Here is a 26283-nt window from a genome sequence, read left to right as displayed (position 1 = left end):
GTTCTCAGCAGGGGGGCCTGGGTGCTGGGGCAGTGGGGCTTGGTGGGGGTCTGGATGCAGCTAGTTGGGGGTCAGTGGTGTGGGGGTATGGATGTGGGGGTTCAGTGTGGTGCAGGGAGATGGGGCTCATCAGGGTGAGGGTTTGAGTGCAGGGAGCTCAGTTGGGGGTAGTTTGGGTGCAGGAGTGGGGGTCCGGAGGCATGGCATCTGGATGCAGGAGACTCCAGATGCAAGGGCTGAGGTTCAACGGGATGGGGTTTGGGTATGGAGGACTAGGGGGGTTCTGGGTGTACAGGGTGAGGCTTGGTGGGGGTGTCTGGGTATGGAAGGTCCGGATGCATGGGGGTTGGGTGGATGGGTGAGCAGCTCCCCGTACAGTCACCCTCCTCCCGCAGCTGAGGAACTATGGAGGGAAGAAGCAGGGGAGGATGCTGAGCTTCCTGGAGGAGGTTTCTGGGGGTGGGTCTGACACAGCCCCAGCCACTCCTTCCAGGGGAAGAGAAAGTCCCGTCCTCTCCTGTCTCCAGTCCAGCTGGGACTAGCAGCTGATCCCGGCTCAGGGTAGGAGCCACTGGCTGGGGTGTCCCAAGCCCTGTGGTGATTTACCTCTCCACCGGCTGCTCTGGGTGTCTGAAACAATGTATCTGCACAGCTAGGGAGTGGTGCATGACAGCTCTTGCAGCTTCCCTTTGCTTCCCTGTCAGTGTGTCATTTTTCTGCAGGGAAGCAAAGAAATCTGCAGGGGATGTGAATTCTGCGCACATGCAGTGGCACACAATTCCCCCAGAAATAATTTATACTTATGTTATGCAGGCTTACCACATGAGCTTCTTCTGCATCAGGTGGATCAGCCATCCTTAGTACCAATGGGAAATGTTGGCATAAACTAACAGGACACAATCACGAATACATACTACAGAGAGTACCTGACTTATTAGGGAGAGCCCATTCCTTCTCCACATCTCTGCAGCAACCTGAGCAACCAACACTAGACAGCGCAAAGGGTATTCCACTAGCAGCTCCACTTGGAATTGTTCCTTAAAAAAAAAAAAAAAAATCAAAGTAGTTAAAACTGTCAATAGATTTAATATAGTAGAAATCTTGACAAATAAAAAAAAATAAAAATCAGTGATTACAAGATAATACAAAAGACCTAAACTGGACACAAAAGAAAATAGTACTTCTTAGGACAGAGGGATATTTTGAACTCAGTTTTCCTTTTGGCATCCCCCTTTAAAGCCTTCTGATCCCATCATAATTTATTTTCTACTCTGGTGCTCACCATAGCCCTGATCAAGCAAACTGAACCAGGTAGGTGGTTATGTGGAGCCTCAGTGAGTTCAAATGGACTTCACATGGGTGCAGGGGCTCTGCAGTATCTCTCTAGTATCAGTGCCCATGTTACATTGAGACAACTGCTGTTCTGTAGAGTGAACTGACTAATCAATTCACCTATGTAATCCAAACATCAGCCCCAAAGCAGCCACTGTAAGGAATCCTTCTCTTACTAGTAGGAAAGATAACACAAATAGGAAAGTAACTCTGAGGCAGACCTTTTAAAATTGTTCCAGGAAACACTAAGAGCTGTAAGTAAAACATTTGCAGTTGTTGGAATTCAGCTGTGGAGTGAATGAACACAGGAGATCAAACTAATCCAGAATGTAAAAATTTCAGGGCACAATGCAAGTCTCTCTTCTTTGACAAAGCATCTCCACCATATTCAACAGTGTTTTGGGCCTCCCTTGGAAATTCTTAAAGCTGAAACCAAGATGCTCTCTGCATGACCACTGCAGATATAAGCTGTTCCAATAGGTCTCTCCTAGTAGATGTAGTCAATACCGATGAGGATGTCTTAGAAGGCACCGAGATTGTATGAGAGGCATGGCATTTACCTGGTACCGAGAATGAACTGGAGAATGATGTAGGTACAGACATTACCGAAGGAGTTATAGGTACCACCTTCTTAGAAAAGGAGTGCTTAAACTCTTGAGCTCTGGTTCTGCAGTATAGACAGTCTTGGTACGAAAGCATGTTTGGTGCCTCTGTTCTTAGGAGAGCCTGGAGCCACTCACGTGAGGTTAATACTGATAGTACCTGGAGACTCAACAGTACCCAGTTGTTTAGTTGCAGGACACCAAGACTTCTTTTAAGTAGACTCCTTCTGAGGAGAATGGTCACCTTTTTATGGGTCTTCCCCGAGGATTTACCTCAAGTAGATCCAGGTGAACATGCCAAAATCAAAGGGGCACTGTGTTCACTCCCAGGCTGATGTCAGGGGGTTTGTCCTGGCCTAGGTCTGAAGCTGGGTGGAGAAAATGCTCCATCATGAAGAGTCTGAGCCTTATCTCATGATTTCTCTTCGACCCTACCCTTAAAAGCAGAACAGCTAGAGCATTTTTGAGGAATATGCAACTCCCCCAGGCAGTGGATACACTGGAAATGCCCATCACTGACCAGGATAGCTTCCCAGCAAGTGAGGCACCATTTGAAGCCTGGAGAGCAAAAGTGATCTGAGGAAAAAGCCCAACCCCTCCCCCATCCTATAAGGGGGGAAATGATTGAGACCGAGAGCGAGAGAGAGACAGAATTTTATTCCTATTTAGTAAATCCTTTAATAAGTGAAAATATAAATCACATATTATTAAAACACTGCATGCAACCGAGGAAACCTCCCCCACAAATGATTTCATTAATCAGTGCAGAACCATCTTTAGGGCTATATTGGCCTACATGCACCCCACCAGCCTAAGAGTATCGGGGAAGGTCTTCTGCATTCTCAGATGTTTCTCCTGATCAATGAACAGAGAGTTGGCTTTGACAGCCAGGTCATGCTCCAGGTTAGATTTGCTGCGGACCAACACAGAATCATAGAATATCAGGGTTGGAAGGGACCTCAGGAGGTCATCTAGTTCAACCCTCTGCTCAGAGCAGGACCAATCCCCAGACAGATTTTTGCCCCAGATCCCTAAATGACCCCCTCAAGGATTGAACTCACAACCCTGAGTTTAGCCGGCCAATGCTCAAACCACTGAGCTATCCCTCCCCCCAAACATCTGCAAGGTGTCCTCTGCATCCTTCAACGTTTGCCAAAAGGCTCTGGATGGTGTTATCGATTTCATGGACTTCGTTAACAAGGCATAACTGGGTGAATCCCAGCTCAGCTCCATGTTTGACTTCTGTGTGCGCTTGGCCAGAACGGGGTGGGTGCGGAGACAGTGTATTTTCAGATAGAAAGGCACCTAATGCTGTGTCTCAGGCAGAAGCAGTTGAGAAGGAACTGGGGTTAGTTCAACCACGCAGCCCTATATAGCCTTGGTGCAGGGCACAAGGATGTATGGGACACATGACTACTATCAAAAATCTCCAAAGATGCAGCCTGAAGTGAAGCACCCCAGGGACATACTTGAAGAAGAAGAAAAATTAGTTACTACAGCAATTGGCACAATAGAAAATAGTGTAGTACCATTGATCCCGCTACAGTGGAAGGATTTTACTAGGCATTGAATCTCTAGGGGTACAAAAATAAGAACACTGAGGGAAAAGCAGTACTTGTTCAAAACATATAACAGATATCTCTTGAGAAAGAGAACAGTTTGAACTCTGAGTCAAAACAGCAGCACATTGTAATGCTACACAGAAAACCTGGGATCAAATGTCATCTAGGAATTTTAAGCTGGTACAGACAGAACAGTTGACAGGTGGGATACTATTATTTTTCAGGGAATAAGTTAACCACAGAGGATTTAGCACTCTCTCTTGAACATTAGTAATGCCTCTAAAGTAAGGTTGTATGTCCTTTCCTTCCTATAATGTTGATTTAGTGCAGAGGATTCCAGGGGAGCTCTCTGGTTTTTACAAAGAAACCAAACCAACCATTTCTTTTTCTGCACAATTTTCTCTAGAAAACTATTAGAAATAGTGTTTAACCATCTTTTCTCTTCCCTCACTATTAAGATGCTCACCAGAAAGTAATTCAGCAATAAAAGCCAAGCTCAGTTACCATCTGAAGCAGACACTTACAAAAGGCACAAACTCCTGCAGTCTTGAGATTGCTCCAGTCTTGCTTAATCGTACATGTAGGCCTATAGAACAAAGAAGAGAAAAGTCACAATAAATCAAAGGCAACCCAATTAGCTTTTCAATCAGATTATAAATGCTAGACCAAAGTGTTGCAAATCTGAGACAAACCTGACAAGCTATAAGCAGAGTTTGCTAAATAGTATTTACAAACTTACGATTTCTTGCTTAAGTGACAATCTGTGGTATTATGTAATCAAGGGAGCATTCTCACTAAAGATTACAAGATCTGATACAAGTTGCCTTCATGGCCAGTGCAGTGACAAGAAATACAGTTTAGGAACAGCATCTGGTTTTATTTGGACTTTAGGGAAAGCAATAGCTACTCGCTGCATAGGTCCTTCATGTTCAACCTGAAAATCTGGACTGGCATGAAAAATGGTGTGTCTCTTTTTGGGGGTGAGGGGAGAAGAAGAGATGTTGATGGTAGTAAGATATAGGGCAGTGGTTGACACTGCTGAACTCTTTCTCCTTCTCTTCAGCTAGGCACTCTGCAGCATAGAGCTAAATGGTGGTGATGGTCAAAAGGATGTGTAGCTCTGCTGTTTGCATGCAACCTAAATATAGGAAGAATCTTCCCTCAAAACTAAGTCTGATAGGGTAAATCTATTTGGCTTGTAAATCCTGTGATAAAGTTAAGACAGTACAAATGGTTGGTGCTTAGATTGCCCTGCTGCCCCACAAAGTCCCTATATGAGTTGAAGAAGTTCCTCTTGACTTATGGGAACGTGAAATCATCAAAGCCAACAGTGCCCAGGAATTTTGCAATCCACATAGATTATGATTATTCTGAGTTATCCCAAGACTTCCTGACTACCATGACCAGTTTGTTTACCTGCCGCGTCTGCAGGTTCAGCCGATCGTGGCCCCCAGTGGCTGCGGTTCGCTGCTCCAGGAAAATGGGAGCTGCTGGACGTGGCGGCCAGTACATCCCTCAGCCCGCACCGCTTCCAGCAGCTCCCATTGGCCTGGAGCAGCAAACCATGGCCACTGGGGGCCGCAATCGGCCGAACCTGCGGATGCGGCAGGTAAACAAACTGGCCCGGCCCACCAGGGGCTTTCCCTACACAAGCGGAGTCCCAAGTTTGGGAAACACTGCCACAGGTGATAAGCAAGTTGCACTCACTCTGCAATTTGAAACTCAGGGTGGAGGGGACCAGAGCATTGCCTCTGAAAAAGTTCAAATCTGTTTTTAAAGTACAGTAAAATTTGAAAATCATTTCCAATGTAGTGAGATTTCCCCCTCCTAAAAATATACTATAGTCACATGATTTATTCAATATACTTACTCTGATGCTATAAAAACACTAACTTGGGTAACAATAATTTCCAGAGAAACCACATTTAACGTTTAAACCCAGTACAAAGCAATGGCTATTTTGACAAATTTTAGACTACTTTTCCACATTTAAACTATAAATACATTTTTGGACAATGCCAGAGAATAAATAACATACCTGAAGAATGACCAAGAGGAGATGAAAGATGAAACTCCAATTACAAAAAGCAATTCAAAAAGTAAAGCATGTTGATTCTCACCTGCAAGCATCCTGGACAGTGGCAGGTGTATGCTGACAGGGTCTACTGACACTCTGTAACGTTTGCTTTCCAAAGTGTGGCCACATAACTGAAGCACTATCTTCTCCCGTGAATGGCTACTTGTGCTGCACCTCATCACAGCTGTATGGCACTCTTTGTAAGCCTCCAGCAACAGGTCTTCCTAGAATTGAAAAGATTTTTTATGCAGTTCATTAAACAAAACCCACACACAAATACACCCCTCATCCTCCTGCCATTTGTTTTCATGGTTTAATGATGAGGTCACTAAAAATCCATGACAGTTATTTCTTTATTCCTTAGTACAGGTCCATATATTAATGTACATGTAGAAGGCTACAGAAAACAAAGTTTTGCCCGTTTGTTAAACCTATATATTAATCATTACTATTTACCTGCATAAAATCCCCCCCTCCCACCAAAAATATCGTTTCATCAAAATTTTCCAAGGAAAAATGTGAATTTCTATAAAATCTTTTGAATTTGACTGTCAAATCTGAAATGAAAAATTTCATTTCAAATCCACAATTCAAAGTAAAAATTGTCCATTTTGTTTTGACTTAAAATCTCATTTTGTTTTGATTTTTGAAAACAAAGATTGTGACTTGCCTATTTTCAGTTTTTGGATTCCTCCCTCTCCCTTTAATTTTTCATCCTCTTCCTTTCCTGCACTGCTAAATAAAATCAGACAAATAGCAAAGGGCCCATATGTACTACATCTTTCAACGTACTCCAGTAGACTATTTCCAAACTCCATTATTTGAGAAACTAATTATTTCCTGATCCAATATGTTAGGTTTCAACCTGAAGTGAGTTTAGTTTTAGTCAAGTTATAAACCTGTGAGAAGAGGAGATTACAATGGAAATGCTTAACAGACTTCACTATGGTGGTGCTTAATATCAGGTACAGCTATAATACATACAGATGATTATAAGCTAGTGTCTAAATACAACTATACTCCCTAACTAGGTTCTTGTACCATACCCACTGTGGTATCAGATTATATTACTATCCAGAAGAGGAATGGGACTTTTTTTTTGCAGAAACTTAAGTCTCTGCAGGCCTGAAATTTCCTTTCAAACAAACAAGTAGTCAGGTAACCACGCTCTATGTACTTAGTAAAAGAACAAACTGCAGATTGTTAAAAAATAATCTGTTAATGGGTTGGTTTTTAAAAGAAGGGGAACTATAAGGTTCTGTATCATGCAATAGTGCAGCTTTTCAGAAAAGCTTCTAGTTCACTAAACAATATACTCAACAGCCATTTGCATAAGAACCACAAATAGTATTTTCTTACATCACAGGCACACCACTCTTGGAACATCAAAAGAATGTTCTTCAGCTGCATCTGGATAGTAATGGCTGCTTCCCAATCTGGGTCCACCTCGATATGTTGACCGATCTGTCTCTGTATCTCCTCCATCCCCTGCAACGAAGGGCCCCATAGAATATTCACCAAGGTAAATGATCAGATGCTTAAACAACAGAAAATCCCATAAACAGAAGGGAAAAACGTAGGCTGTTCACAGATGGCTAAAACAGGTATGGTGTTACATCTACCCGCACTCACCCAAGATACAGATTTAAGAATCTGTGATCTCAGTTTTGTGTCTGCAACATGCAGAACATTACCATGGAGAGTACTATGTGAACAGATGACAAATATTCCAATATCTTTGGAATGGCACATTAGAAAAACTTTATTAAATGTACGGTACCTGCATGCAAGTCAGAATCCTCAGGAAAGAACGGAATCCTTCCAAAAACCGTACCCTCAGTCTGTCTGTCCACACTGTAGGCTTAGTGATTAAGATATACCTGTCCCAAAAAATGGTATTGCTCATGGTTTAGGATTTTCTTTTGCCCATATTTATATCTAGAATGTTTTCAAATTCATTAAAGTCATTAGCATCATCACCATGTCACGCCACCATCTGTTATCGCAAAAACTCTCAGTAAGACTTCCCAAACTAGCAGAGGTACCAGCTACAGGATTCCAGTGTTTGGAATTATTATAATTTGAATGCAGAGGTATTATAGGCTGTAGGTATCTTACTTTTACGCACTAGATTAATAATTTAAGAGTAAGTTGGGATCTCTCAGGATTCAAAGTACTATGTAAATATAGCATATTATGAAGTTTTGCCAGGTGTACTAGAATGGCAAGGATTAAAAAGTCAAGTTTCCCAGACCACCTTACTGCAGGGGGTATACTTTTTTATTACTATGTTTATCCATAGAGCTAGTTTAAAAAACGACAACAACAACAACAACAATAATAATAATAATACACAAGGAAGGGGAGTTGTCAGGAAAATTTCATCAAAATTTGTCACATTTGTTTTCCATTTAGACCTTTATATTTTTATGAGATAGTTCACCAAAAATTGGAATTTCACAAAATTTTTACCAGCTCTAGTCATCCACTGTGCCACTTCAGATTTCTGAATAGAAACAACGCAGCCTATTTCAGGGTAGATACAGGAAAAGATGTTGGTCCATATAATACTTTACTAGCGCTAAATTTCTCTTCATACAGTCTTCCCTAACTAAAGGACTTCTAAGACTTCCAACACTTTGTATCTGTAAACCTTTTTTGCAAGAACATATTACTTAGCTATACTTATTACCCATCCTCAATTATGGGAATATTTTATACTGAAATATATAAAGTGAAGTGATAAGGCAGAGCCTGGAAGTATAATTTAATAAATTTTGCAGTTTGGTACTTTTTAGTGATCTCAGGATCCATCACTATCATCTGCACAGTTAATGTACTTTTGCCAAGCCTTTTTGAGCTAAGGTAGTGACAGGTGGTTTAATCACATAAAAATATTGATGCTAAAAAAAAAAAAAAAAAAAAAAAAAAATGTATATTTATTTTCATCTAACACCAACTGAAAATATGCCCTTTGCTTGACCTAACCCAATAGTTTCTAGAAACAAAACTAGTTAGGAGGAAAGCTTTTGGGGTTGCACATCCAAGCAGCCAGAATAAAACTACAGGATATGTTAGGAATACCACCACTATCTGAGTTTAGGGAACTTTGACCTCATTCATTAAGCAGCCTTAGCACTATAAAAAACGAGCATAATGGTCACTCTTCATTCTGCTGTTTTAGATTATGGTCTGAACTAAGTTTTTTACACTAAGAATCATACTGGATTTAAGCCTTCCCACTGCTGTCACCAAAATAACTTCAGTAAAGGAACCAGATCCAACTCTCAGTGCACTCAATGAGAATAATCTCATTAATTTTAAGGCAAATTGGATTGGGCCTTGAAGTGAGATGTGTAACAAGGTTCTTAGTAAGTGGAACATTTTAAATAAAAAGGTCTTTTCTTGCTAGAGAGAGGAGGTTGTACTGTAGGGAAGAATCTTGCATTGGCAAGGGCCTGGGCTTAACATAATAGGGCGTTTCTAAAAGAGTGTGTGTGTGTGAGTGTGAGTGTGAGTGTGAGTGTGAGTAAAAATCAAGGATAACGAGTGTGCTACAATGGTCGATAGCCTGATAAACCCAATGTTTCCTGGAGATTCTCATTGCTTTACATAACAGAACAGGATTTTGGAGAACTTCTTGATTGATTTTCAGTTCACATTTTTCTTGCCTTTCTAACACTAACTTCTAAAACTTCAATTTTATTTTGACCATAAAACCAAGAACCAATATTAAAGAAAAATATTTGCCATTCAAATAGTTTTATGAAAAAAATTCAAAGCAACTGACCCCTTTAAATGTGCAAAAATGGTCTCACAGCAGCTATTTCCATTAGCAATGATCTACCAACTGTATCTTTCCATGGTCTACTTTCATCATTCTAACTGGTGAGATCAATCTATTTCTGAACACAATACACTGTCATGGATGTTTACAATTGGGCTCATGCCTGCGAATATACAAACAGTACCCAATGAGATTTAAATAACTAAAATTTCTTTGCTTACTTGCCCAATTACATTATTTTTAGTTTACATGATGTATAACCTAAACATACATAACAGAACCTTAAAGCAGGCATTTGTATCTGTTGTAACCAAAATTTTCTGAACAAATTATGTTAAGAATGGCGGGCCAAAGAACGGTCAGAAAATTCTATCAACTATTGAACTACGTACTGAACATCTATACAATAGCCAGAAGAAGCGTGGCATTAGATACATTAACAATTTAAAAGTAATCCATCACCACTATGTATCACTAATTTACAATTAGCACAACCTTCACCCCCATGACTATGCTGGCATTATCAAAGACACCATGAAACACTAGTGGAGCCAGCTTATGAGGGCAAAATTAAAGATGTGCCCCCACTGGGTTTGTTGCAGTACTGCATTTTTTGCAGTTTCTTTTGATACTTTAAAAACTATTTGGGATCTACTTTAAAGCAAGGTGACAACAAGGAAATCTGTTTGTGGAAGATTTTCATACTCCCTGCTTAAATGTACACTTACTTGAGGTCACATATGACTGCATACACCCGATCCAGTTTGTCCTGGCTGTAACCCTGGAAGTTGAACTTGTCATTCTTGTCCAGGTACTCTGGCAGCACTTCTAGTAGTGTCTCTGTGATGACGGTAATTACATTTTGCTCTTCAATAAGATGGCGTGCCTGTGTGGGAAATGGTGTTTCAACAATAGGAATCTGCCTGGCTGCAAGAATAGGCAGACTCTCTCTACTCCTCTTAATTCATCATTTGGATGTTTGACACTTGTGGCAAAGCAGCTTATAGTTTGCCAAACATTCTCTAGTGCTGTGTGTCCGCTGAGCCACACATGCAGTAAAGAGGATGGTGTCTAAAAACCTATAGTGCCATATTGCAGTTTTGACCCCCTAGTACAGTACGCAATGCCAGGACCTGAACTATGAGACACTAAGTGAAAAAGAGTATCTTCAGTCTTTGATCAACTTCCATACCATTCTCTTCAGAGAAGTGAGATTCCCTTCTATCTGGGGACAGAGTCACCCAGTACAAGTCCCCTGTGGTAGAAAGTTTGTCAAGGGACAAGAGTGAGGCTGCTTTATGCTACTCTAATAGCAGTAATGCCAGGCAGTAGGGCTCTAATAGTCCCATCACCTGAAAAGTGGATGGCTGTGGCTGGCAGAGAGTGTGGCCAGAGAGGAGGGATGTGTGCCAGTTCAGTGGCTCCTACCAATGAATCTCCTGTAGGTAAGTTAGAGCTCGTGTGAGTTAAAGCTCATGAAAACCTTGAGGAAAAAGGTGTGACCACACAACACTGACTGCCCTATGCTAGGGTGAATTCCCCGATCTGCACAGGTGTAATCCCTCCCTGTGCCATCTCTGTTGAATTTGGCTCATTTTCTGTATGCTGGTATTTTCATTTAGTGCCTGACTTGAAAGGCAAATCCGTAAAGGAAAGAAAATGTGTTTCTGTCCTTTGTTTCTCTCTGATGTATAAACTGGCATAAAGGTTTAACACACACACAGCCTCATTATTTTTACTTTAAAAATGTTACAAACATCAAATCATGTCTTTTTTTTTTTTTTTTTTTGCTAGAATAGAAAATTGGAGTGGGATTTCTCTTATTCTTCTGCTGAAGAGGGAGCAGTGCCAACTTTTTCACCTAGAGAGTCTCTAAGTATTTGGCAAAAGTCCAAGTTACATAGGGATCCAAAACATTTGTTAACAAGCTGAACGAAAGTCATTCATTTCAATTGATCATGCTTTACTTCCTTAATAGCTGCAGTGACAAACTACTAGCTCCCCAGTCATCTATAAAGACTTCCTTGAAAGACAAGGTAGAGGTAGAAAAGATCTGAATTTCTAATGTAAAAGCCAAGCAGGACCTCTATCTTTGAAACACACACAGATACCCCCTCTCTCCTCCTGTCTTTTAGGGCTTACACACACACACACACACACACACACACACACACACACACGCTTTTTCCCCTCTGCACAGAAAAGGTAATCTTGCTATTTACATGAAAAAGTAATCTTGAGCTGCAGACTAACAGAAATGTAGCTGATTTATAGCATGACCGTGTGCAGAACTCCATTTACTTGCATCCCTTCTCATTTCTGTGATGAATTTTAATATAAATTTCAGACAAAACAACTATTTACCCTTTTATCTTAGTAGAACTCTAAATACCCTATTTGCTTTGGCTACAAATACATGGAAACTGCCTACTAATTAGAGCAGCAGTCTACAGATATGGTATCATGATAAACCACTCCACGATCATGATAGATTTACTGAGGTGCTGGCTATACGTACCAAAGTGGGTACAGTGAACATCTGAACCGAGAGTGCAGTCACAGAGATATTTCTCTCATGGTCATCACTGATGTATTCTTTTTGCAATGTCTTGTAATACTGTGAAAAGGAGAACATTGGGAAAATGATTAACAGCAAAAGTTAAATCAAAACAAAAACAATTTAATTTAATTTTTACTTGGAAGAAACACTACAGTTAAAATATATGTCTTTATCACTCTCCAACAGCTCCAGATCAAACACACATGAACTGCACAAAGCCCCATATCTAGCAGAGCACTTAATGTGGTTAACTTTACACAAGAGTAGTACCACTGATTCTTCTTTAAGTTAAGCACATGCTTAAGTGCTTTGCTGGATGGAACCCAATTCCTTTATTTCCCACACTGCCATCCTTCTCCAATGAGGGAAATAAAACACACACACACACACACACACACACACACACACACACACACAATCAAGAAGTCAGTCTCTTAGCTCTTGAAATTACAAGAATCATAAAATAGGTCTTTATCCCCTCCACGGAACAGAATATGGACTGTTCCGTTGAAGACCTGCCACCAAAAGCGCTATAGATTCAGCATAATTCTTTCCCTTTCATGTCCATTCCAAAGAGAAACATTGAGTGTCACTCACATTTTTGACTACTAATATAAGTGGATTGTCTCTCATAACAGAAAAAAAAATGTTCTGCTAGCCCTTACTTCATGTCCATTTCTCAAATATTGCATTATCTTTTTAAAAAAAAAATCAGATAGTTTCCAGTTTACTCACTGCTTCAATGATAGCAGAAATCTAGCAGCATGTAGTAAAGCAATATATACGGTGCTCAGCACAGTTGCACATTAGCATCTACACCTACACGTCAGAGGTGGGACTGAAGCACGGACCTGGACGTCTCACATTTTTGGCTGAGCTAGGAGGGTTGCTAATGCGTTCCATGTTGAAAGTTCATTAGTTTACAATCAAGACAATTCTCAATAGTTCTAAAATTAACACCAGAATGGCAAGTCTCTGGCTTTTATCGTCCATTCCATTAGGTTATGGCTGAACTTGCACCTCATTTTAGATTAGAGGAAAGATTGTTGGTTCTCTGGGCCAAATTGCCTAGCGCCCATCTCAACTAGTGAATACAGCTTACCAGTTTTTTATATGTTTTGTTTTTTTGTTGTATACTAATTTGTATCCTTAAATGGTTACAGTATTGCTTCTCAGACACTTCAGCAACTTCTTTTAGGGTTCAGCATGAAGAATTGTTTTGGAGCCAGTATCTACAGAACTTTACTGATACAATGTGATAATGAATAAGTTACACATGTATCTCAATAAGGTTTTGTCAAGGATTTTTTAGAATCCTGAATTGCAGATGGACAGCATCTACATTGCATTTTTGTACAAACTGCAAGTTATCTTAAAACTGGTATCAGTACTGATGTGGGGGGGGAAAAACAAAAACAAAAAAAAAAACACTTTCTGAAATTAGGCAAGTGAACATGCAAAATATTTATAAAAGACCATAAACAGATGGTTTTATGGGGTTATCAAGTCAATGTACATTTAAAGAGGGCATAAACATACCATGTATTCTCTGAGTAACCATTCCACTTTCTCAAATATCTTCCTCAATATATTTTTAAAAAGTTAAAATATATTGTTAATTATATTAAAATTCCATGGCTATGGAAGCACAAACAAGAAGAGTTAGGAAATGAAAATCAGTTTATGATTTCATCCATAATTTTTATTCTCCATTTTTTTGCTGGTGACATCACTTGTTTAAAATTTATAACCACAATATGTAAGAAAATATGAACATCTAGTTACCTTCACAAATTCAATAGCAAAAAGTTTTTTGTACTCCATTTCCATGAAAAAACTGCTGAAGATAAGTTCATGAAGGATCTTCCTTGCCCCTGTGAAGATAATAAAATTTGTTTTACTCTTACTCCACTAAACACTATTTTTTTGTTTTTGTGCAGGAAAAGAGCAGGTGGGAAAGAGACGGAAACTTCATGTCATTAGAAGTATTAAGACAGTTATATATATATATATATATATACACACACAACTAATCAACCCACTGGCAAGTGGCCTATTATTCATTTTAAGAACATTCATTAGGGAGCTGCTTCAGAACTCTGGTAGATACAGGAATCCATTTGTTCAACATGGCTCTGTTTCCCCGCCACCTGCTTGGGACCCAGTGAGATCAACTTCCTTTTAGCTTTCTTAGACCTTCGCTCCTTGGCTTTCAAGGATCAGTCTACATTCAATTTTTGTACTAATTACACTATATAGAATTTAGAAACAAATAAGCTACCATGCTATGAGCACCGATATACCTGTGTAGCTGCATCCACATGACAGGATTACAACCAATAACTACATTAGTTTCTAAACAGATAGTTAAATCAGTATAAGAATTGTATACAGACAAGCCCTAAAACCAGATTTCTTTAAATCATCCAAGTCACGTGTGTTACCCTTAAACAGCGAAGCTAATAAAGTTTAACAGATCCTCTTTGACATTCTGTGGTTTTAATTAGTTTGGAAACAGAAGGAATATTCTAGTTCTGCAGGGTTTGCTTCTCCATTTGTGAACAGTTTCTGGGCTCTTAAAACCTTTATGCCATCAGGCATACCATTTTCTTCTCAGACACTTTCTACTCTGGTTATCTTGTATGGAATATTCTACCACTCTCAGTGATGAAGGTGCATCTTCCCTTTGTCCTTTACTTAGTCATTATAGAGATGTATATAAACAAGTGTTGAGAGTCTCTGGGTTAGGCTAAAAGGGGTAAAAAACAAGGGTGATGTCATGCTAGGAGTCTACTACAGGCCACCTAACCAGGTGGAAGAGGTGGATGAGGCTTTTTTTAAACAAACAACAAAATCATCCAAAGCCAAAGATTTGGTGGTGATGGGGGACTTCAACTATCCGGATATATGTTGGGAAAATAACACAGCAGGGCACAGACTATCCAACAAATTCTTGGACTGCATTGCAGACAACTTTTTATTTCAGAAGGTTGAAAAAGCTACTGGGAGGAAGCTGTTCTAGACTTGATATTAACAAATAGGGAGGAACTCGTTAAGAATTTGAAAGTAGAAGGCAGCTTGGGTGAAAGTGTTCATGAAATCATAGAGTTTGCAATTCTAAGGAAGGGTAGAAGGGAGAACAGCAAAATAGAGACAATGGATTTCAGGAAGGCAGATTTTGGGAAGCTTGGAGAGCTGATAGGTAAGGTCCCATGGGAATCAAGACTGAGGGGAAAAACAACTGAGGAGAGTTGGCAGTTTTTCAAAGGGACACTATTAAGGGCCCAAAAGCAAGCTATTCCGCTGGTTAGGAAAGATAGAAAATGTGGCAAAAGACCACCTTGGCTTAACCACGAGATCTTGCATGATCTAAAAAATAAAAAGGAGTCATATAAAAAATGGAAACTAGGACAGATTACAAAGGATGAATATAGACAAACAACACAGGAATGCAGGGGCAAGATTAGAAAGGCAAAGGCACAAAATGAGCTCAAACTAGCTACGGGAATAAAGGGAAACAAGAAGACTTTTTATCAATACATTAGAAGCAAGAGGAAGACCAGAGACAGGATAGGCCCACTGCTTAGTGAAGGGGGAGAAACAGTAACAGGAAACTTGGAAATGGCAGAGATGCTTAATGACTTCATTGTTTCGGTCTTCACCGAGAAGTCTGAAGGAATGCCTAACATAGTGAATGCTAATGGGAAGGGGATAGGTTTAGCAGATAAAATAAAAAAAGAACAAGTTAAAAATCACTTAGAAAAGTTAGATGCCTGCAAGTCACCAGGGCCTGATGAAATGCATCCTAGAATACTCAAGGAGCTAATAGAGGAGGTATCTGAGCCTCTAGCTATTATCTTTGGAAAATCATGGGAGACTGGAGAGATTCCAGAAGACTGGAAAAGGGCAAATATAGTGCCCATCTATAAAAAGGGAAATAAAAACAACCCAGGAAACTACAGACCAGTTAGTTTAACTTCTGTGCCAGGGAAGATAATGGAGCAAGTAATTAAGGAAATCATCTGCAAACACTTGGAAGGTGGTAAGGTGATAGGGAACAGCCAGCATGGATTTGTAAAGAACAAATCATGTCAAACCAATCTGATAGCTTTCTTCGATAGGATAATGAGTCTTGTGGATAAGGGAGAAGCTGTGGATGTGGTATACCTAGACTTTAGTAAGGCATTTGATACGGTCTCGCATGATATTCTTATCGATAAACTAGGCAAATACAATTTAGATGGGGCTACTATAAGGTGGAGGCATAACTGGCTGGATAACCGTACTCAGAGAGTTGTTATTAATGGCTCCCAATCCTGCTGGAAATTCATAATGAGTGGGGTTCCGCAGGGGTCTGTTTTGGGACCGGCTCTGTTCAATATCTTCATTAACGACTTAGATATTGGCATAGAAAGTACGCTTATTAAGTTTGCGGATGATACCAAACTGGGAGGGATTGCAACTGCTTTGGAGGACAGGGTCATAATTCAAAATGATCTGGACAAATTGGAGAAATGGTCTGAGTTAAACAGGATGAAGTTTAACAAAGACAAATGCAAAGTGCTCCACTTAGGGGAAAAAAAAAAATCAGTTTCACACATACAGAATGGGAAGAGACTGTCTAGGAAGGAGTACGGCAGAAAGAGATCTAGGGGTTATAGTGGACCACAAGCTAAATATGAGTCAACAGTGTGATGCTGTTGCAAAAAAAGCAAACATGATTCTGGGATGTATTAACAGGTGTGTTGTGAGCAAGACACGAGAAGTCATTCTTCCGCTCTACTCTGCTCTGGTTAGGCCTCAGCTGGAGTATTGTGTCCAGTTCTGGGCACCGCATTTCAAGAAAGATGTGGAGAAATTGGAAAGGGTCCAGAGAAGAGCAACAAGAATGATTAAAGGTCTTGAGAACATGACCTGTGAAGGAAGGCTGAAAGAATTGGGTTTGTTTAGTTTGGAAAAGAGAAGACTGAGAGGGGACATGATAGCAGTTTTCAGGTATCTAAAAGGGTGTCATAAGGAGAAGGGAGAAAACTTGTTCACCTTAGCCTCTAAGGATAGAACCAGAAGCAATGGGCTTAAACTGCAGCAAGGGAGGTTTAGGTTGGACATTAGGAAAAAGTTCCTAACTGTCAGGGTGGTTAAACACTGGAATAAATTGCCTAGGGAGGTTGTAGAATCTCCATCTCTGGAGATATTTAAGAGTAGGTTAGATAAATGTCTATCAGGGATGGTCTAGACAGTATTTGGTCCTGCCATGCGGGCAGGGGACTGGACTCGATGACCTCTCAAGGTCCCTTCCAGTCCTAGAATCTATGAATTGTACCACTGTAGTTGAAATGTTATCAGACCTTCTATTTTGAAACATTTTACATTTGAAAACTGAGAGCAGGTTTTCATAGTCAAGTTATATTCTCAGAGTAGATCCTCCACAATATGTAAGTTTGAAAGAAAAGGATAGGAGGCAGACACGTATCAAAAACATCAATCATATTCTTAAACTTCAGCTGCCCTAGAATTAAGAACTACATTAAAGACTTAACTTATACTACCATGGCTTTCATTTCAGGGCAATTTATTTAGTATATTTAACAAATATATTAAAGTGGATTGCCACTTCAGTTCAGAGCAACTTACATACACCCACCCACCTTTATGAAGTTTTGCATCCCAAAGCATCAACATGCTTATGAGGCAGGGCTTTTCAGAGTCAGCTTCCTCTTTGAGGCATATTTGACAGAAGATCTGGCGGAAGTCACCTAGAGGGAGAAGTACATTAGTATGTGTAATGTCACTGTATAATCAAGGGGTCCACCCAACAAAATACAAGTCTGTTTAACTACTTTCATACAGAAGTTACTTCTGGATTCTGATCTTAAAAACAAAATCACAGATCACCAATTAATCTTAGTATTTCTACACAAGTGTGATCTCAGCATAACCTGTTGCTCTGCAGAATAACTTCCCTAATTTCCACAGAGTAGAATTACCTACTTATGAGAGAAATTCAGGAGGTTGTGGAGGATTGACATTTCACTAGGAAGGGGGTCAAGACAGCCTTGCACAGAAAATTCTACACCAGATCTGAACACAGGTGGGCAGGCCAGGTCGGGATGCGACTTAATCTCATCCGGCCTCTACACAGGGTACTCATACAAAGTTGGATTACATAGGTTTGCATAAGATACCAAAATGTCATTTTATATTTCTTTAAAGCTATTGATAAACAAATTATTTGCAGAAGTGGGATGAATGTACGATAGCCTTTTTTCTAAAGACAAAAGCATTAGTGAAAGAAGAATTGGGGTTATTTAATTAGGAAATTAGCCCTCACATTAGAGGTTTCTTATGTGCAGTGCAATTTCGCAATCATGAAGCAAAAACTTTGGTGATTTGATTGAATTTAATAAGGACTAAACCTAGCATCCACTTCTCTGAGAAGAGAAAGGGGCCTATGAAAGGATTTGTTGTTTTATTTTCTAAGCAACATTCTAAATTTGGAAAAATAACGAGCCTGGAGTGGACTTGTGAGAGTCTCTTGTTAACATAGCCAGCCTTTGGGCCTCAGGGAGGAGAATCTGAGTTTTCAAAAAACAATCTAACCATTTTCATTCTGAAGAATCTTGAAAAGAAACACATTATTAGGACTGAAAGGAGCAGGCAGCTGGTTTCTACTTCTGCAGCAAGACACTTCAAAGATCTCTTCTCCACACACACTTTATGTAAAATTAGTCAGTTAGGTCTGGAATGTTCCCCAGAGAATCAGCACAGACAGGAAAGCCACCTAAAGAGTCTCCATGAGATGCTGGAGGTGGGGAGGAGACGGGGCACACCATAACAATTTGAGGGGTGAAATGATGAAAAGATAGATATATTATTGCAAGAGAGAAGAGACAAATGGATGATTTATTTTAAGGGGAGAAAAATGGGAGTGTTTTAAACAAAGGAATATCACATGTATTGCTGCCTAAGAGATATTTTTTGAGGGTACCTCTTGCTAAAGTTTTGGCAGCCCATTACTGGAACAAAGTAAATTATATGCTTACTTGAATAGCTCATAAGTTTGTTCAACCAGGAACCAAGGCGCAAGGCAAATTTCTGATGAGCCATAACGTCAGCATGCAGAACCTCCACATGAAGCGGTCGTTGGGAGACATTCTCAGAGTGCCTCTACAAGTCAGGTAAAAACAAGAAAATAAAGTTTGAACGAGAGAAGGCCCAGAAGTTCTAATCTCCTTAACCCATTCATGAACCCTCCTCTCACTTAAGCAAATTTTTGCTGCAGTCACCTAAACCAGCTGACTCCTGATTTAGGACAGTGTTGAACACGTGTATCTAACTTGACCAAAGATGGTGGGATAAATTGTATCTCAAGGGGTTTAAAGGAAGATTATAAAAAAAAATCTGCATGTATTAAATTATAAAGATTATGTAACAAAAATATAGACAGATAAATTGAGTGAGGTAATATCTTTTATCAGACCAAATTCTGTTGGTGAAAGAGACAAGCTTTTGAGTTTACACAGAGCCTCTCTAATATCCTGAGACCAACACGGCTACATCATCACTGCAAATAACAAAAATAAGTCAATACAAAATTTGGTGTTCTTTGTATTTTTTTAAGTGAGAAATAAAGATTTCAGGAAGTTACCTTGATTTCTTCCTTTGCTTCCTGACAGGATACATAAGGTCCCTCTTTTACAGCCCTACGACCCTGTTTAAATGAGAGATGAATTAATAAAATATTGAAAAATACAACAATTTAAATTAAATTAAAAAATGACACTTCGGCCAGGTCCCTGCTAGGTGACATTATTAAAAATAAGCAGGCAGTACAAGGCAGGTGTGGTGAGGAAACAGGTATCTGAATGCTAATTAATTTTATCTAAAAATTATTAAACAAACAATTCAATCATCAAAGTTGATAAGTGGGAGAAACAACAATTAAATAGATAGAATTAATAATTAATCGTTTCTAATGAAATTAGTTCAGGGAAACCAAAATCAAAAGATGGAATTATTGATATAGACTATTCAGGAGACTATCTTAGGGGATGTGACTCATTATTTTAGTGGCAGGGGTTCTTTTAATGCACTAGGTGATGCCTCATAAATCAACAATTATTTTCTTCAAAATTAAGAAAATATTTAAGTAACTAAAATAAAAATAAAAATCAATACACAAAATTAATCAGTAAGTATATAAAAAGACAGGATACACAATTCAATCAGCAATGAATAGGCAAATGAATTAATCATATAAAATAAAAGGTAAATTAACTTGTAATTACTTAAGAGAAATATCACAACAAAAATTGATTAAGTATTGGCAAACTTCTATCATAGAAGAATAAAACTCAAAGCTCTGAGAATCCACAACCATGCTATTCAGTCATCTACTCAAGGCACTAAATATATCAATGGGTATTTGAACTTCTCTACATGAACTAAACCAGGGGTAGGCAACCTATGGCACGCGTGCCGAAGGCGGCACGCGAGCTGATTTTCAGTGGCACTCACACTGCCAGGGTCCTGGCCACCAATCTGGGGGCCTCTACATTTTAATTTAATTTTAAATGAAGCTTCTTAAACATTTTAAAAACCTTATTTACTTTACATACAACAATAGTTTAGTTATATATTAAAGACTTATCGAAAGAGACCTTCTAAAAACATTAAAATGTATGACTGGCACGCGAAACCTTAAATTAGAGTGAATAAATGAAGACTCTGCACACCACTTCTGAAAGGTTGCCGACCCCTGAACTAAATCATGGCAAGCTGGGGTGTGAATCTATGCTGGCACTACTGTGAATGAGATCTAACCGTCCATGTGCATTCTGTTGATCTCTGTTAATAGTTTATTAGAATGCTTTGAGCTGCGTTCCAATAAACTGTTAATACAGGCCATGACCAACTACTGCAGGGCAGATTCACACCCCAGCTTGCCGTGGTCTAATTGTTCCTGTAGATAAACCCTAAGGCCTTGTCTACACTGCCACTTTACAGCACTGAAACTTTCTCGCTCAGGGGTGTGAAAAAAAAAAACAACACACCCCTGAGCGATGCAAGTTTTAGCGCTGTAAAGTGGCAGTATAGACAGTGCACCAGCGCTGGTAGCTACTCCCCTCCTGGGATTTCAATTAACACCATATTGACTGGGAACATGTCACCTCAGGACAGGATGTGTAGATTTCTGTGTCACTTACTAGGAGATGAATTGAAACCTCTATTTTGATATTAATTACATTTTGAGACCTTTTGGTGTGTCACATCTCATTTCTGATTTTAGTGTTTTAGTTTAATGCAGGCTTACTCAAAGTGTTAAACAGAAATTTAAATGAAGAGAGCAGGAGAAGGAACAGTCTGGCATGTGTGGGGACACTAAGAGGCATTTGTTTATTTCTGCCCTTACAACCATATATTCTTCTTGAAGATAACAAAATAACATTCATATAGTTAGAAAGGTATGTTAGCTTACGATGTAGGAAAAAGGGTAATAAAACCAATTAAAACATCTCTGGATTCAACTGACCTAAAATTGAGGCCTTTGTCAGGGTTTAGGGCAAGAATACGTGATTCAAGTGTGAGCTTTTTCACTGCTTTATTACCTTATAACTTCTCAGTAAAAGAATATTAAAATTGCATAAACTTGGACAAAAAAAAAAAAAAAAAAAAAAAAAATCAGACCCTTTGCCCTATCTCCTGTGTGGTGCCTAGAGTCCATTTAGTATAGTGCTCTAGGAAGTCTGAGATAGTAATCCACTTGGTACAAACAATCAGTCTCTGGACAACCTTACCAATTTGAATTAAATTAAAACAGCAAGTTAAAAACAAACAATGCATTTGCATTATCATGTAAGAGGAACAAATGGGTGCAACAAAATAGAAGAATTGGACTTCTGCAAAATACTCCCATCCAGAAGCAGTATCAATTTTCATCCTAGCAGAAAGTGCACTCATCCTGAACTCTTTTCTTCCAACCCAGACCCTTTGCCTATCAAGTGATTTCTTAGTTCGGAGGATCAGATAGTGGGAATGTTCAGAGCAACATGCAGCATCACTCTTAATGGAGTCTGAAACAACACTGACAAGAACTGTCTGGTCCCAAATCCCAAAGAAAAGAAGTTACAAGTGTGGCCTTTAACATGGCCCTTGCACATTGCAGAATTTGAGAAGAGATGACGAGAAAGCAAAAACTTGCTGTAAACATACTGCTAGTAAAGCAAAGTAGTACTCCCTGGTACATTTTGTGCAATAAACACCACAATTTCCACTGCACTGTAAAAGCATACTCAAGTCAAGTTAGACCTAAAAGTTAGGTTTTATTATTAAAAATAACCATGTATATACCCTTTAAAAAAAAATCATCTTTTTTTGAAGTTACTATGGAGCCATTTTTGGAAGATAGTCTTCTGTAGTGTATGCAGCCCAAGCAATGTAGCATTGTGCTAGCACATGAGAAGCTGAAAGTGAGACTAGACAAAAATAAACTAATTTTTTCATAGTCCAAACCAAGACAAATATTGAAAGTAATCAGCACTAATGGTCAAAAGCAAGTTTTTAAAAATTCTTCCAATTTTAATAAGTGTGTGTGTGTGTGTGTATATATATATAAATATATATATAAAACCTTTGCCTACGTGTATGCACGTGTACACTTCATAATTTTGAGATGCATACAGACAGCCCCCCCAAGTAGTTTTTGAACAGATAATTAGGGATGTTTAATGTTGTTCTGAGAAACAAAAAGTGGAAGTGTCAGCATCAGCTTCACCATGGAATTTACCTGGTTTTAATCATCTTTAAAGTTGTGATGCAAGTTATTAGAGGACAGAAACTGAGCCAGAAAAATAATAAGTGTTCGCGCAATGTAACCTACTATTTTGACCAAATACTATTGAATATGCAAACCAATATATTTTTATTTTAGTGGTATGTCTGAAATATGTCGTTTCCTCATCCAAGAAGTGCAAACCAGATAAGATAAAACCAACCTTTATAACAAAGTTAGAGAAAGTTGGCTGTGTTAGACAACAGATGAAAGTGGATCAACCTCAGGTAAGAAATCAGTGGCTTCTCCCCTCCTCTGGACCCTGGTTTGTTTCTTGAACAACAAATAAGCATGATACGAAAACCAGATCACCTTCTTTAATAGTATTCATATTCCATGCAACTACCAATTAACAATTAGGTTGCATTATCTGTCATTGTCTCTTTCCATGCTCCAACATCACAGCAACAATTACTACGATCAGAGAATGAGAGAAAGAATATTCAGAAGCAGCATATAATCCTTAAAAAGAGAATTTCTATTTCACACAAAGTGCACTGACCTCTTTATCTATGGCAGTAGTGTGCAACTGGGCTTCCCCAAGCTCACAACCAAGCGCTCTCTGTAGACTGTAGATGACATGATCATAAGAATGATGTTCATCATTGAAAAGAACACAGTAGTAGTGGTCTGTCTTCTCTCTACTGGGAACAAGCCAGTATTTAATTAGATGAGCAAAGAGAAAATGAAAATAATCTCCTATCCAGATGTTGGCAACAAATCACTTGCAAACTCCTGGGAGAAAGTCTCAAATATAACCAAATAAATTGTAGAGGAAAAATGAGTTCAACATCTTCAGTTTCTGAAAAAAAGGCAAGCAGTTCCACCTCTCACCGAGACAAGAACAGAGCATGGAAACTATGCACTAACCACTTATTACAAGAGGGGCATCACGATCTTCCTGGTAATACAAAGTAGTAACATGTTTTGAGGAAATTTGAGACTAAAAGATCTGTGAACTACACTTCCATCCCAAATGAAAGTTTTTACATGCTAGTTTTACTTGCAGTTGATAGCATAAAAATATTGACCTTCTAGTTAATGCCACCTAGGAATTTAGTAACTGGGTCTTTACTGTCACATCTAGCTCAAACTGGAGGTCAGTCCAGTGAAGTTTTGAGAACTGTAAACTATCAAAGGGGTAGCCGTGTTTGTTGCTTTTTACAGATCCAGACAAAGAGTCCTGTGGCACCTTAAAGACTAACAGATGTACTGGGAGCATAAGCTTTTGTGGGTGAATGCCCACTTCATCAGACGCATTGACGAAGTGGGCATTCATCCACGGAAGCTTATGCTCCAATACATCTGTTAGTCTTTAAGGTGCCACAGGACTCTTTGTTGCTTTTAACAGATTTAAAGGACACGGTAAACTGTCATTCTCCTTTAGGCCTATGAAGTTTTGTAAGTGCTTCCAGAAACTGTGCAGCTACACTGTGCTGCTGACACCAGTGTAAGCGCTAGTATTAGTATATGGATAAGACAAGTGTTTTTAGCACCATGTAATGAAAACCACACAAAAAAGCCCCTCCCCATCCTACCTCACCCAAGCTGTCTACTTAGGACACTAAGCCAGCCCAAGTACAACAAGGTATTTATGTTATCTGCTAATTCTGTAGCTGTTTCTCCTCTCCCCCTTGCACTTTAGGATCCCATTCTGCTCTCATCACCAATCAAAGTAATGGCCTCTTTCCATCTTGGAAGAGGAGGATTTTTGCACAATTTCTATTGTGGTTAATTGGACACTAACATATGCAAAACGTTCCCTGAAGCGTTGTACCTTTATAGAGATTATAGTGAGGAATGTTATAGTTCTATTTAAAGAGATCTGGGCATTAGCAAGTTTATATAGGGTAGCAATAAACCTGAATGGAAGTTCTAACACTTAGAAATCGTTGGCAATATCTCCCACCTGATCATGAGCACAGGAGGCAACTCCTTCTCTTCTTCCCAAATAGTCATATCTACAATGTATTTTAATACCGACGGGAACATCTTCTTTGCTTGTGCCATTAGCTCTTCATTTAACTGGCATTCAGAATTCTATAAGAAGATAGGACAAGATATCAATATGGAATATAGAAATACAAAAATGGAAAAAAGATTTGGTAATATAACAGCTGATTATTTTATCCTTGCCATATAATTTAAAGAAACAACAGAAGTACTGAGCTTCAGAGTGGTAGCCATGTTAGTCTCTATTAGCAAAAACCAACAAGGAGTCCTTGTGGCATCTTAGAGACTAACAAAGTTATTTGTGCATGGGCTAGCCCATGAAAGCTTATGCACAAATAAATTTGTTAGTCTTTAAGGTGCCAGAAGTACTGCGGTTGATTATATGCAATGCAGAGCTAAAATCATATTACAGTTGTGCGTGTGTGTGTGTCTCATTAGAAGGTATATTGACCTCAGGAATAATGGTAAATATATTGCCCTACAATACAGTCTGGTAAAGTCACTTTACACTACAGGGAGCAAGACTAATGAAGCTGAAGAGAATGAATGAGAACTGCACAACCAGAAAGATATAATCTTTTGTAAAAGACCATAGCCCCACTGAAGCCTCTTTGTGACATTGGGGAAAGTGAAACGCACCGTTTTTCAATTCCTTGCTATCACTACCCGCAAGCTTTCTCAAAAATAGTCCAACAGCAGTTTTATCCACCAAATCAAACATGATATAGGTGCATTTTTAAAGATACTAGTTAAGAAATTAAGATACAAAAAAACATGTAAAGCTCTCTTATCTAAGCACAGGCTGTGAAAAGCTTCATTAAATGAGTTAGGAAACTTAGGTTAAAAAGTAAAAAGATGGTAATATTGCTTCTGACTCATATGAAGATGTTCGTAGATGACAAATCCAGGCCTGAACTGCAGTCCCTGATGTCTCATCCTTTCAGTCTGTTTGCATACTCTATGAAAAGAAGGAATTGAATATGGGGGACCTAAATAACAAGGGACTACTACATCTTTTGAATACATGGAATGGCTTCTTATATTGGTATCCACGTTTAGAGATGTAAACGGAGAAATTTCAGAGATTTGTGACCTAGACACAGAGGCTCATATTTTCAAGGCGGTTAGCATATCTGGACACATTTTCCATTAATTTGCAAATCCCAGAATGTATATGTTGTATGGGGAGAAAGGGAAAGAAAATGGGGAGAAAAGAGAATTACTAAAACCAAGATCTCAAATCCAGGTTCCATTCACATAGAATAGTATATGGTTTGATAGAAGTGGGTATAACATACTGGTGATGTAGTTTGCTATTGTCAAGAACCATGACTTTGGAAACTTCCTAAAGCAGCATGCAGTTTCACTTAGCCCATAAGTTTCTAGGTAGCATAAAAAAAAAAAAAAATCAAAATAAAACATTGTTCATGTGGTGGGAAACCTGGAACAGAAATGAAACAAGTAATGAACTGAAATGACCAATGGCTTCCACAGTTGCCAGAAACTTTTCCTGTCCTGATGAGCTTTAGAAGAGGAATTCCAAGTCAAGGCTGCCATCTAAAACATCTACAGGTGGTTT

General features: G+C 39.1%; 1 protein-coding gene across 2 annotated transcripts in view; it reads right to left on the bottom strand.

Annotated features, from left to right (window-relative positions):
- UBR1 (ubiquitin protein ligase E3 component n-recognin 1) overlaps positions 1–26283 on the bottom strand; it is a 134964-nt gene that overhangs the window by 87494 nt on the left and 21187 nt on the right. Inside the window, exons 5-17 of one of the 2 annotated variants that reach the window (XM_054025640.1) lie at positions 24661–24791; positions 23254–23392; positions 19569–19631; positions 18964–19087; positions 17569–17676; positions 13706–13794; positions 11879–11977; positions 10089–10246; positions 7354–7453; positions 6933–7061; positions 5617–5797; positions 4021–4082; positions 927–1037 (exon numbers count right to left, since the gene is read on the bottom strand). In XM_054025640.1, the coding sequence (XP_053881615.1) occupies positions 927–1037; positions 4021–4082; positions 5617–5797; positions 6933–7061; positions 7354–7453; positions 10089–10246; positions 11879–11977; positions 13706–13794; positions 17569–17676; positions 18964–19087; positions 19569–19631; positions 23254–23392; positions 24661–24791 (1494 nt within the window). Of the gene's footprint in view, positions 1–926; positions 1038–4020; positions 4083–5616; positions 5798–6932; positions 7062–7353; positions 7454–10088; positions 10247–11878; positions 11978–13705; positions 13795–17568; positions 17677–18963; positions 19088–19568; positions 19632–23253; positions 23396–24660; positions 24792–26283 lie in introns of both variants that reach the window. The other variant, XM_054025639.1, reaches the window with a different exon arrangement.

The sequence above is a fragment of the Malaclemys terrapin genome, chromosome 4, assembly GCF_027887155.1.
Source record: "Malaclemys terrapin pileata isolate rMalTer1 chromosome 4, rMalTer1.hap1, whole genome shotgun sequence".
NCBI classification, from domain to species: Eukaryota; Metazoa; Chordata; order Testudines; family Emydidae; genus Malaclemys; species Malaclemys terrapin.
The sequence above is the reverse complement of the archived record's forward strand: the minus strand, read 5'-3'. Positions and strand labels throughout refer to the sequence as shown.